At 35.6% G+C, this 12674-nt stretch overlaps 1 protein-coding gene, 1 non-coding gene and 1 pseudogene across 2 annotated transcripts; 2 read left to right on the forward strand and 1 right to left on the reverse strand.

Annotated features, from left to right (window-relative positions):
- Window positions 1–3925: 3925 nt before the first annotated feature.
- LOC146913546 (uncharacterized) lies at window positions 3926–4753 on the forward strand. Its single transcript, XM_085720034.1, has 3 exons — window positions 3926–4076; window positions 4202–4257; window positions 4415–4753. The coding sequence occupies exons 1-3, from the start codon at window positions 3989–3991 to the stop codon at window positions 4562–4564; spliced, it is 294 nt and encodes a 97-aa protein (XP_085576160.1). The 5' UTR covers window positions 3926–3988; the 3' UTR covers window positions 4565–4753.
- A 4442-nt stretch (window positions 4754–9195) lies between these two features.
- On the reverse strand, window positions 9196–9301 carry LOC146913547 (small nucleolar RNA R71). The gene has a single exon (XR_015017169.1). It is a non-coding gene; the product is annotated as a small nucleolar RNA R71 (small nucleolar RNA).
- A 1049-nt stretch (window positions 9302–10350) lies between these two features.
- LOC146913548 (uncharacterized) lies at window positions 10351–10980 on the forward strand (annotated as a pseudogene).
- Window positions 10981–12674: the final 1694 nt, after the last annotated feature.

Genomic DNA, 12674 nt, shown 5'->3' on the forward strand with positions numbered 1-12674 from the left:
AATCCATCACAAGCCAAACCCTAAACCTAAATCTTACGTTGGATCTATTTTCTAAAGACAAGTTTCTCTTTGGCTTTTCATATCTCCTTTCGGTCTCAATGAATGTATTTCAATAGCAACCACGCCTATTCTCATGGTTGATTGCTATTGAAACCCTTTAAGAAAGAAACTTTAATGCCTCAAGGTTTGCTAGACTATTATCATGTTTCGCAATCCTTGTCTAATTTCACTTGTTCCGAAATCAAACTTCATCTTACGATCCTTCGCTTGATATTTGTGATGATGAAATAACAACTATTAAACTTCACCTTTCGGTTCTTCGATTAATACTTGTTATTTCATTAGAAAAACTGTGAAATAGATTAGAAAATAGATTTACATAAGATTAGGGTTCTAGCTTGGTTTGATAGGGATTAGGTCATTAGACTCATCCAACAATCCCAAGACAAAGAAGTCTACTCACTCATGTTCATTGTAGACGTAGAGAAGAAGAAGAACATAAAAGTAAATAACAAGAAAATAAAGAACTTTTATTCAAAGAAATAATTGTCACTTAGAATTCCCAAGAACAAAAGATGAAGAGATATGTCTGGTGGCTGCTCTATTTATAGCCTAAAGTTAGCTTAAGCCCTAAGAAAAGGAATAAAAATTAAAAAGCAAGCAACCCATGGGCTTTTAGGTCTGAAAATAACTCAAAATAGTAGCCTGGAACCTTGGCACGGCCGCGCCACCACATGCACGGGCCGTGCCAGCCTTGTAAGACAAAGCAGCAAAAGGGAGTTGTAGTATCGAGCACGGCCGTGCCACCACAGGCACGGGCCATGCCACCACAGGCACGGGCCATGCCAAGCTCTCTGGAAATTGGCAATTCTTTGAACACTTGGAGGCAGGGCCACGCCATTGTCAGGCACGGCCATGCCTAATATTTTTGCACAGGATATTTATATTTTTGTCTCCAATCAGCTCCAAATCATGCTCTAGATCCTTTCATCCTTTAATCATGCTCCAAAACCCTTTCTTTTGCTCCAAGACTCAATCTTTCACCATATTTGTTCATGAAATTAAATAACAAGCAATTGAAGTAAAATAGTTCTAGAAAGTAAATAAAAACACATGAAATCTAAATAAAATAAACTAAAATAAACACTTAAAAACACTAATTATTGACTTATCAATGTGACAGGGAAGATTTCTATACTGAGTACAAGAAGTTGGCAAAGCGTAGAATAGTTGGTTCAATGAAATGTGATTGTCTGTTTCAATTGAGTGGTTATTCATTGAGTGTTGGTTATTGAAGCCTTAGAGTTAAGGACGGAGAACACAACCATGAGATCACTTAAGCCTTTCAAGAAATTTGGAATACGTGAAAACAACTATTTTAGGACCGTTGAAGGAGAAAATTGTGATGTATTGGACCAGCCACGTCATGCATATTGGAAATACAACGCTAAAAAAAAGTGAATATGTTCAGAGTCGATTGAAAAGGCATATGGGTAATAGTATGAGTAACTTACGTAAAAATTGACCTCCATTATCAATATGATAAAGTTGCACCATTCTCAGATATAAGCCTTGTTTCAAAAGAGCATGATTTTAATGGAACATCGGTTCAACGAAAAGGTGTTTCTTAGAAACATATCAAGGAACACATTATATTTTATTCCAGGCGAGGCAGATCGAGCACTAAGTTGTGGTATAAAAAAATCCAATATTTTGGTTGCTTAATTATGGTAACATATGGTTGTCGTGTACATGTACAATTGCTAAGAATATATATTAAACTCAATACGCCTATTTGTTTGATGAAATTCATGCTCACTGGAAGAGGTTGCAGTTTGATGATGGTGTTGGTGTTAAGGAAAGCCAACCAAATATATATCTTCTACCATAATGTGATTTGCTTATGGGTATTTCAAACTCTGTTTGGTTGTAATTTTGTAACTCTGCATTCAATTATTGGTACATGTCAAATTATGTAATCTGAAATGCATTAAACAAATTTGGATTATATAACCTGAAATGGGTAGTTTTACACCCCGTTTTTTTTTGGGTTAATTATGTTTCTAGTCCCTATAAAATAGCGACCTTGTAAGTTTAGTCCTTACTTAATTTTAATAGCATTTTTAGTCCCTATAAAAAAAAATTTACTTATAATTTTAGTCCCTGCTAAAACAAAGTTTGATTAATTATCCTTAAACTCTTAAATTTTTGAACGATTTTTTTGAGACAAGATTAGAACACTATGAAAGGTTCGTTTACTAAAATTTAGAATTTTCAGACATGAAATGAATTAAATATGAATTTTTTAAAACGACAAAAGTTAAAGATAAAAAGTAATAAAATCTGGATGTAGAAATCAAATTTTGCGATAATTTTTTGCGGAGGAACTTTTAGTAATGTTCTAAACATGTATGCAAAAAATTGTTCAAAAATTTAAGAGTTTAAGCATAAATTAAACAAATTTGAATTGAGTAGGGACTAATACTCAGGGCAAAAAAACAAAATTAGGGACTAAAAATGCTATTAAAATTAAGTAAGGACTAAACTTACAAGGTCGCTATTTTATAGGGACTAGAAACATAATTAACCCTTTTTTTTTGCATGCTAGTTTGTTCATTCTGCATGGTGCTGGAGGAGGACGTATTCTGACTATGCAGAATAGGCGACTCAATAGTAAATTTTTTTCATTTTGATATTTCCACTCGATTATAATGATTTAGATGTATATTGGTATTTTAATACACAACATTTATGTCACTTTGTATATTGGTATTTTGGACATGTTTCATATCAATTTTATATCACGGATTTGGAGAATGAAGAATGAGTTTGCAATTGAATGTGCATGAATTTGGTTGAATGTCACAAATTTTACGGCACAACTCTGATGAATGAATTTAGAAGGTCGAATGTTGAATGTTGAATTTTGAGTGTTTGATTGAGTTATGACAATGCATATGCTTATATCATGCTTCTGTTCTGTGTTATACTTCTGTCTCTATGTTCAATACAATGTGGATCCTAACTTCCGCTTCTATATAAGTACTTAACTCCCGATCAACAATCGAGAGTTAGGACCCACGAGGTATTTATTTTGTTGAAAATTTGAGGAGCCTGTGAGCATTTAGAGGCTTCTATATAAGATATTTTATTTAGTAAATTTTATATAGTATTTTATTAATTTTAGTACAATAACAGTCCTTTTTATCAAACAAATTTGAATGAATAGTAGGATACGAAACATTTTTATCAGGCAATTATTTTTTATTTTATTATTTATAATTTTTTTGAAGCTTAAGACGATTTGCCTTGATGGCCTTACTCTTAAATAGCCCTGATTAAAAGTGCTATTCTCTCTTTGTAGGTTGAAACACACTAAATTTCAGGTAAAACTTTTAATTTGTACTAATAAAACTTGTTTTTATCTAAATTGTTATAACAGAAATCACTTCACTTTGAATTTCTATTATAATCAAATTAATTTAAAATTATTTTTTTCCAAACATATTCTCCATAACACACACTTCTATATGCAACACCTATGAGCATCCATGAACAAGTAAGTGCTTTGCATTTGATTTTATAACTCTTCTATCTAAGCAAGAATCCAAAACTTGAGATTGTACTAAACATGCATTAATATTTTGTTAAATACAAATGAAATTATGATTAATCATGTGGAGACATGCATTAATATTTTGTTAAATACAAATGAAATTATGATTAATCATGTGGAGAAGGTACATCTAGAAAAACCTTAAAAGTTGACCATACAAATGGAATCATTTCAACAATTGAACAACCATATATTTGTACACACAGAAATTACAAAAATGTTCAAATTGAAGTTGACATAAAGGACATTTCATATACAAACAAATTTCATGTCTTATGAGGATTCTATATATGCATTGTATTCACATAGTTTCTCTTATCATCACTATATTTCTTTGCTCTTATCTTATCTACGTTTTCTTTTTTGTTCAACATGTTCAACAAATTTGCCCTGCACTGTCTCTTATTCTTTATGGTTTTCGCATGTCTTCTTCTTTCATCTTCTTCTCTCCAAACAACGAGTATGTATAAAAAAAAATTTAAATATAATTATTTATTTGTATATGGAATTTGTCCATCTCCTTATTACTTTTTATTAATTAAGTTCACTAATAAACATATCTATTTTCCATTTTATTTTTTGCAGGAAGATTTTTGTCAAAGGATGAAAAATCCAGGCCAATGCAAACTTCACTAGTTAAGGTTGTAAGTATGACCCATATGAACTTATAAAAATATTTTAATTCTTGAACTCTTTAATATTCTTAATTTCAAATTTCCTCTAGCAAGCTTTATATTTTGCTTCTAATTATTTAACCAAATTAAGGGTCTAACTTGTTATAGCTTTTCTCAATATTAGGAAAATGTTATTGGATTAAGTATTGGGGAAGATTCATTTGGTAAAGGAGAAGAATTCATGGTAAAGGAAAGGAAGAATTTGGAAATAGAGGACTATCCAGGGACAGGTGCAAACAACCACCATGACCCCAACCCACCAGGAAGAGTTTGAGCAATGAATACATTTATTAAGATTTATTAGAAAATTATTATTACATACATGTCATGTGGGACATACTTATATATTTTTGGTGTTATAGTATGTTTTCATCCACTATTTTCTAATGGATGATATTTGTTTGTATGTAAATTGTAGCAGATTATTGTAGCTAAAGATAAAAGTTTTATTTGTTCGTTATTTCTATGATGATGATTATTATTTCTATGGTGATTTAGTAGATATATGTTTTTTTTATTGAATTAGTTTGGTTACTTGCATTAAAATTAAGAGTGAATATTTTAGTTTTATCGTCATGGTACGTAACACATTGACATCCCATTATCACAACTATGTAGGCACGTCAATGCGTTATAAATCCTATACAATCTCTCCAAATGCATTATTAATATGCAAAAGGAACGGCTTAAGTTTGTTATTCCCTTAATATGATTTGGATCGTTGTTGTTTGGGTCATATGGAAAGAGCGGAATCAACACATTTTTCAGAACAAAGAGGAAAACATTCATGCACTTTGTGAAAGGGTCAAACTTCTATTCTTTTGATGGTTAAAGTCGAAATATATTACTTTCGATTATGATTACCAATTTTGAAGGCTTAATCATATTTTGTGTTTTTCTACTGTTGGTTTCTGTTTTCTGCTGTTTGTATAGTAAACTTGACTGATTGTATGTTTCTGTGATCTTGATGGGTTGATTTTAGTACACCTTACGCTGAAACAATTTCCCATGACAATTGTAAAAAAAAAAAAAAAACAGTCTCCCATGACAATGATCTAAAATATAAAGAGATAAAAGTGTTATGAGTGTTCTCAATATTTCTAAATGAATCATCCTAACATCACTGCAATATTTTAGACCTACACCAATTTAACCTACAAATGATATAAATATACTACATAGTCCTTAAATTGTATGAAATGCATCAATTTAGTCCTTGCTACTAAGATATTATGGACGGAAATGATTGATTTTTGTAGATTTTAAGGACTAAATTGACGATTTACATATAGTTTAGAGACTATTTTTTTTTTTGATAAACCAGGAGAAAGGACAGGCATCAAGCGGCATCGTCGACATCCCAACTAGGTTGGCACCCCGAGAGACCTCCATCCTATACCGCCTAACTCAAAATATTATTAAAAAAAGTGGGAAAATACAAAAGGAGGGGGGACCAAACCAAAACCCTCCAAGGAAAGAAAAATATATACAAACAACCATAGAAAAAAAACAACCAAACTACAAAAACATACTAGGGGAATCTGTAATTTGGTAAACCACATCTATCCCGAAAGAAGTCATATTTGAGATCAGCAGGAAGCGCATCTAACCAAGTCTCTCCAACCATGGAATGCCCCATATTAGCTAGCTTGTCCGCACAACAGTTCCCTTCACGGAAGATGTGAGATGAAATAACCTGAATCCCCCACTGTCGAGCGTTGTGCCATCTGTTACGTAACTTAATCGGCACCAAAAGAGGATTCGAAAAAATTAAAATAGCACTAGATGAGTCACTCTCAACCCATATGTGTCTCCATCCCTTGCTGGCCGCAAATTCAATGGCGATAATAATGGCAAGGACCTCCGCATAAAAAACAGACTGAGAGCCAATGTTGCAGGAGAAAGCACCACGGAAAGTACATAGACTGTCCCTAAACAGCCCCCACAAGCGGCATTCTCACCAATGACAGAGCCATCTGTGTTTACTTTGAGCCATGGAGCTGTAGGTGCTTTCCACAAAACCATAATAATATCTTTGACTTGACGACAATTTGGAGAAACCGCAAAAGAGTCAAGAAAAGCTAGATCGGAAGGAATACACTTACCTTTGGATAAATTTCTAGACAATGCAATAAAGGAGTGTATACGAATTTTGGCGGAATGCAACGATGGTGTCGAAGAAGAAAATCTCAAGGAATTTCGAAACCACCAAATAGCCTGAAGCGTGAAAAGCATTAGAGAAGTAACGCCTCTTGAAAAGCATGGACCATTGAGAATTGCCGTCCAATAAGTCCCACGACAACTTAAAAATTAACGCTTCATTAATCAATCTCGTAGGCTTGAGATTCAGCCCACCTTCTTCCCAAGAACGACACATCACACTCCACGAAATAGTGCAGATTTTTTTAGTAAGCACATCACCGCTCCATATAAAATTCTTTAGCCAAGTGCCCAGCAAACGCAGTAGGCGTCTAGGCCAAAAATAAATATGGAAGGAATAAACAAGCATCCCATGTATTATTGATTTAACAAGCTGCACCCTACCCATAATTGAGAAAATATTTCCTTTCCAAGTAGCTAATTTGTTTTTAATTTTGTCAGTAATCATTCGGAAATGAGCCACCTTTGGTTTCCCTTGAAAGATAGGACAACCCAGATAAAGAAAAGGAACAGCCCCAGCATTGAATCCCAACAGACCAGCAATCATATTTTTACGAGCTACAGACATGTTACCCGTGAAAAAACGGCTTTTAGCATTGTTCACAATCTGACCCGACACCGCTGAATATTTGTGAAAAATATAAAGAAGTTCTCGGATATTACTCTTTAATCCTGTGCAAAAAATCATAATGTCATTGATAACACGCAAAATACGTTGTCTAGATAGTTTAATTTTTATTTATTTTAGGGTCGTGTATTGTGTTTTGTATGTCTTCTAGCTAGTACTTTGATGTGTTTCAGGAACATAAGGTGTAAAAAGCAGAAGTGAAGAAAAAGGAGGAAAAAGAAAGAAATCATGTGTCACAAGCCCAACGACCTTTGGCAATTTTTCTGCTCAAGAATTACACTTTAAAAGCACATGAGACACTCAGTTGTGAGATCTTTAGCTACCGCAATTTTCAGAACCCTAGTTTTTAAGTTTCAATTTTATTTTATTATTTCTTGAAAACCCTAGCGACAGCACAATATTATTTTTGACGAACCTTTATTTCTCTGCAATTTTCATTCAGCCCTATGCACTCATTTGATTTCAAATACTATTCCAATTTCAATTACTATTCATAATTCCATTGCCACGTCTATTTAATTCTATCGCTACTTATATATTTGGATTCCCATCATATTGCTGTGACATATATACTTTGATTCCATTTCATTTACTTGTGGCTGCGTCACTCAGTTTACATTTCAATTACTATTTGCTTGCTGCTAGTTGCTGATTGTGTTCAATTAACCAATGCTGCGTGCTTGCCTGGCTGATGCTATTCTTATTTTATCATCATTTCATTTGATGCTTGCCGTAACTATTCTTTTCCTTTAACGTATCCAGCTTTTATACAGGTTTGGTTCCTTTTATTTATTTTCTTTAGTATGAATTCATCGAAGATAAATTTAGAGTATTATTTTAATATGTGTGAGTAGTTAAATTGAGTCCAAAACGAAGGTTCCCTCGTACCGACGGAACTCATGTAATATGCGCGCCTTTTTATTTTAACGAGGATCTAAATATTTGTTTTGAAAATTCTGTTTTGTAATTGTTAAAAGTCTACTATGAAAGTAGAGATACCGAGATATCGTTTACACATCGAAAGGGCGAAAACGATATCCGACATAGAAAAATATCAAGTTTTTGATAGAAAAGGTTAAAGCGAAAGCATTTCTTTTCTTTTAATTAAGAGTTTATTGAATTTAGAAAAAGGAATTTTTAGGCCTGTGACTATACGCTACGAAAGTAGGTGTTTTACGCGTCTAAAACTTCCGACAACGTGTTGCGAAAGCAAACGTTGTCTCTTGTTCGATAAATTCTACAAGTAGTTTTAATTCTCTCGTTACCATTTAATTAGCGCAATGATTTACGTGAGTGACGGAAGTCGACGGAAACCTTCGTTTTGGTCTCTACTTGTCCATAAATTAATTAAAACCTATTTTATTCCGTGCAAATTCCAAAGTATTTTGATCTCGCCTTAGATAAACACAGTAACAGCGAACTTAGGTAGTTGTTAAATTGGTCTTTGTGGATACGATACTTTTTATACTAAAACCGACATAGCCGTACACTTGCGGCCCTGTCAAGTTTTTGGCGCCGTTGCCGGGGACCAATTTTTGGCAATATCGCTACTCCGTTGTTACACCGTTTAGACTAAGGCCCTTTTATTTATTAAAAAAAAAAACTTTGCATGCGAAAAACCCGAAGTGCCGAAAATCTAGTCAACTTCTTTGACGAAATTGAGCGCTACTTTCGAGCTAGACGTCGATTGTTCATTGATACCCCGTCGCAGTCTGAGACTCAATCAGAAATGGGCGACAACAACAACGATAATCGGCGACTGAAGGATTTCGCTGTGCCCTCTGAGGAGGAGCCTCATACGAGCATTGTTCGCCCTGCCATTGCGGCGAATAACTTCGAGCTCAAACCCTCCTTAGTGCAGATAATTCAGCAAAATCAGTTCTCCGGAAACCCAACGGAGGACCCGAACTTGCACCTTGCTACCTTTGTGCGGTTCGCTGATACGTTGAAAGTGAATGGCGTCGACCCTAAAGCCATTCGTTTACGTTTATTCCCTTTCTCCCTCAGGGACAGAGCCAGCGCATGGCTTAACTCCCTACCGTCAAATTCCATAACGACATGGAATGAATTAAAAAAGGCGTTCCTCGCTAGGTATTTCCCGCCGAGCAAAAAGGCACAATTGAGGAACCTAATTACTTGCTTTAGGCAGAAAGACGGAGAGTCGCTCTTTGAAGTGTGGGAGAGATACAAAGATCTTTTGAGAGCTTGCCCGCATCATGGGTTGGAAAAGTGGCTGATCATCCATACCTTTTACAATGGTCTCCTGTATAACACAAGGATGACTATCGATGCCGCTGCAGGAGGAGCTCTAATGAACAAGCCGTTTGCTGAGGCTTGGGGCCTGATCGAGGATATGGCCCAGAACCATTACCAATGGGGGAGCGAACGCGCTCTAGCTGAAAAAGGTCAACCCAATGCAGGGATGTACGAGGTTAGCAGTTTTGATCATCTGAGCGCTAAAGTTGATGCGCTATATAAAAAGATAGATAGTCTAACCATCACTCCACCTGCCCCCGTGGTCGTTGTGGCCCCTAACTGTGAGATTTGCGGTACACCTGGACACACTCCTACCGAGTGTCATTTGTTAGTCGGTACGGAGCAGGCAAACTACGCGCATGGAAACCCATACGGGCAAATAAATCCTAATTTCCCATATAAAAAATATCAATCCCACCTATGCGCAAAATCTTGCACCCATTGCACCCCCTGGTTTCCAAGGTCAAAGAGGAGCCCCAGTTGCTTCTCAAAAGTCTAACCTGGAACTGATGATGGAAAATTTCATCATGGCTCAGTCCCAACAGAACAAGGAGTTCCTGAATCAAAACATTCACACAAATGAAATGATTAAGCAGCTTGCATCTAAGGTTGACATGTTGGCCACCCATAACAAAATGTTGGAAACGCAAATTGCACAAGTGGCCCAACAACGAGCAGCTGCACCTTCAGGAACTTTCCCTGCACAACCTCAACCAAACCCAAAAGGGGAGCTGAATGTTGTTACCCTGCGTAGTGGAAAAGAGGTAGGGAATCCTAGTGAGAGGAAAGGCACTGAGAAAGAGTATGCGCCTATTGAGAGTGAGCAAACCTCAAAAGGAAAGGAGGGAGTTGAGGAAGAAAAAGAGAAACCATATGTACCTCCACCTCCTTACAAACCTCCAATCCCATTCCCTCAAAGACTAGCTAAATCAAAGAGTGAGGGACGATTTAAAAAGTTTGTTGACCTCTTGAAAAAGCTCCATGTTAACATCCCTTTCATTGAGGCTATTATTCAAATGCCCTTTTATGCGAAATTCTTAAAAGAAATTCTGACAAATAAGAGGAAGGTTGAAATCGATGATACTGTAGCACTCACTGAGGAGTGTAGCGCTATCATTCAGAACAAGATGCCACCTAAATTGAAAGATCCATGGAGTTTTTCGATTCCTTGTGTTATTGGCAACTACGTCATTGATAAAGCTCTCTGTGATTTAGGTGCTAGTGTGAGTCTCATGCCTCTGTCTATCTACAAGAGGCTCAATCTAGGAGAGTTGAAACCAACAAAAATGTCCCTATAACTAGCTGACCGATCCATAAAATACCTAGTTGGAATACTGGAGGATGTTCCTCTAAGAATTGGTCAGCTGTACATTCCCACTGACTTTGTGGTGATGGACATAAGTGAAGACTCTCACATCCCTATCCTCCTAGGAAGACCCTTTTTAGCCACCGCTGGTGCTATTATAGATGTCAAGAAGGGAAAAATAACCTTCGAGGTTGGAGATGAAAAGATTGAGTTCCTCTTATTCAAATTCATGAACAGCCCATCAATTAACGATTCATGTTGCCTTGTTGATACCATAAATGGGTGCGTTAAGGAGTACTCTTCAAAGTTACTCCCGAATTATAGGTTGGAACCCCCCTGAAAGATGAGTAAGGCGTCGAGCTATCGACGATAAATGAAGTGCTGCGTGGGAGGCAACCCACATTTTTTTTATTTATTGACTTTATTTTTATGCTTATTTTTTTTTTAAGAAATAAAAAGATCAATCAGAGTTTGCAAGGATAGGTGGCATGTCCCAAAGGCAAGAAAAAAAAATTGGCAAGGATATATGGATGATCCAGCATCATTGGATGCCCCCAGATGACCCACACGACGATTGATCTACTAGGTAGTGTCTTTCCTTTTCTTTTATTTTTTATTTATTTCCATTGAGGTCAATGTGAGTTTTAAGTGTGGGGGAGGAATTTCCCACCTTAACAGTCTAAGTCTTAATTATCGAGTCAATAAAATGTGTAGTTTTTGTTTTGTTGTCTAATTCTCTCGTTTTATGAACCAATAAAATTTCAAAAATAAAAAAATAATAAAAATAAATTTAAGGCTAAGTTCGATGATGACTTTGTGCATGTAAACACCTTTTCCCTTTTTAAGTTTCACTAAACTCATATCATGTTTCAATGTGAAAATTCTCTTTTTGAGAAAAGCACAAAGTTGCAGTCTTTGAGTAATTGTGTAGGTTGGTATTTTAAGGAGCACGTTCTAACTTTAATGGTAACTTAGACCCTTAAAAGTCTTTAGAGTAAAAGTAGTATAAGTTTGTGTGGGAAATAATGCGCTTTATTGTTATAATATGTTAAACTAAAATGGGACGGGAGAATGACACCAACATGTGGAGGAAAGGACACCCTCTCCCTGACTTCCTAAATGTGGTGACGACTCCCTAAATTGAACTTAAGTTCCAAATCCCTCAAAAGAGGAAATAAATTCATCAAAGCTAGGGGGAAAGGACACCCTCTCCATAAAGACTTCCTACGCGGAGATGATAAAAAATTTTGCAGCACTACTTAGGGTAATTTTGAATCTAGGAGGAAAGGACACCCTCTCCATAAAGACTTCCTATGAGGATAGATAGCCCCTAAGCAATCTGCAGCCCCTTGTGCTTAAATTGTTAATTTAATTCTAACTAAATTTTCATCTCTCTTATACGAAATGAAGAAAGGATTTTTCTCGGTTACTTTAGTATTAAGGATAGAACATGTTCCTCATAATATCTGTCTTATACAGGAGCAAGAAAAGGGCTGGACTACACACACACACACACTCACTTGAAACTGTTGTAGGGTTGATGTGATCCTTGAAAAGTGTTTAGGTTGTGATAAGTGCATCCTGAGAACAAAGCCTTGAAAAATAAAAATGCAATTGATTTTTAGTCGTTCATTATGTTTTTTTTCTGAATTATGTTGTTGTCGTCCCTTGCTTTTTGCTTGAGGACAAGCAATGGTTCAAGTGTGGGGGAGTTTGATAACACGCAAAATACATTGTCTAGATAGTTTAATTTTTATTTATTTTAGGGTCGTTTATTGTGTTTTGTATGTCTTCTAGCTAGTACTTTGATGTGTTTCAGGAACATAAGGTGTAAAAAGCAGAAGTGAAGAAAAAGGAGGAAAAAGAAAGAAATCATGTGTCACAAGCCCAACGACCTTTGGCAATTTTTCTGCTCAAGAATTACACTTTAAAAGCACATGAGACACTCAGTTGTGAGATCTTTAGCTGCCGCAATTTTCAGAACCCTAGTTTTTAAGTTTCAATTTTATTTTGTTATTTCTTGAAAACCCTAGT

Source organism: Medicago sativa, chromosome 6 (genome assembly GCF_051527215.1).
Source record: "Medicago sativa cultivar Bolivia chromosome 6, Bolivia_mono, whole genome shotgun sequence".
Lineage (NCBI taxonomy): Eukaryota > Viridiplantae > Streptophyta > Magnoliopsida > Fabales > Fabaceae > Medicago > Medicago sativa.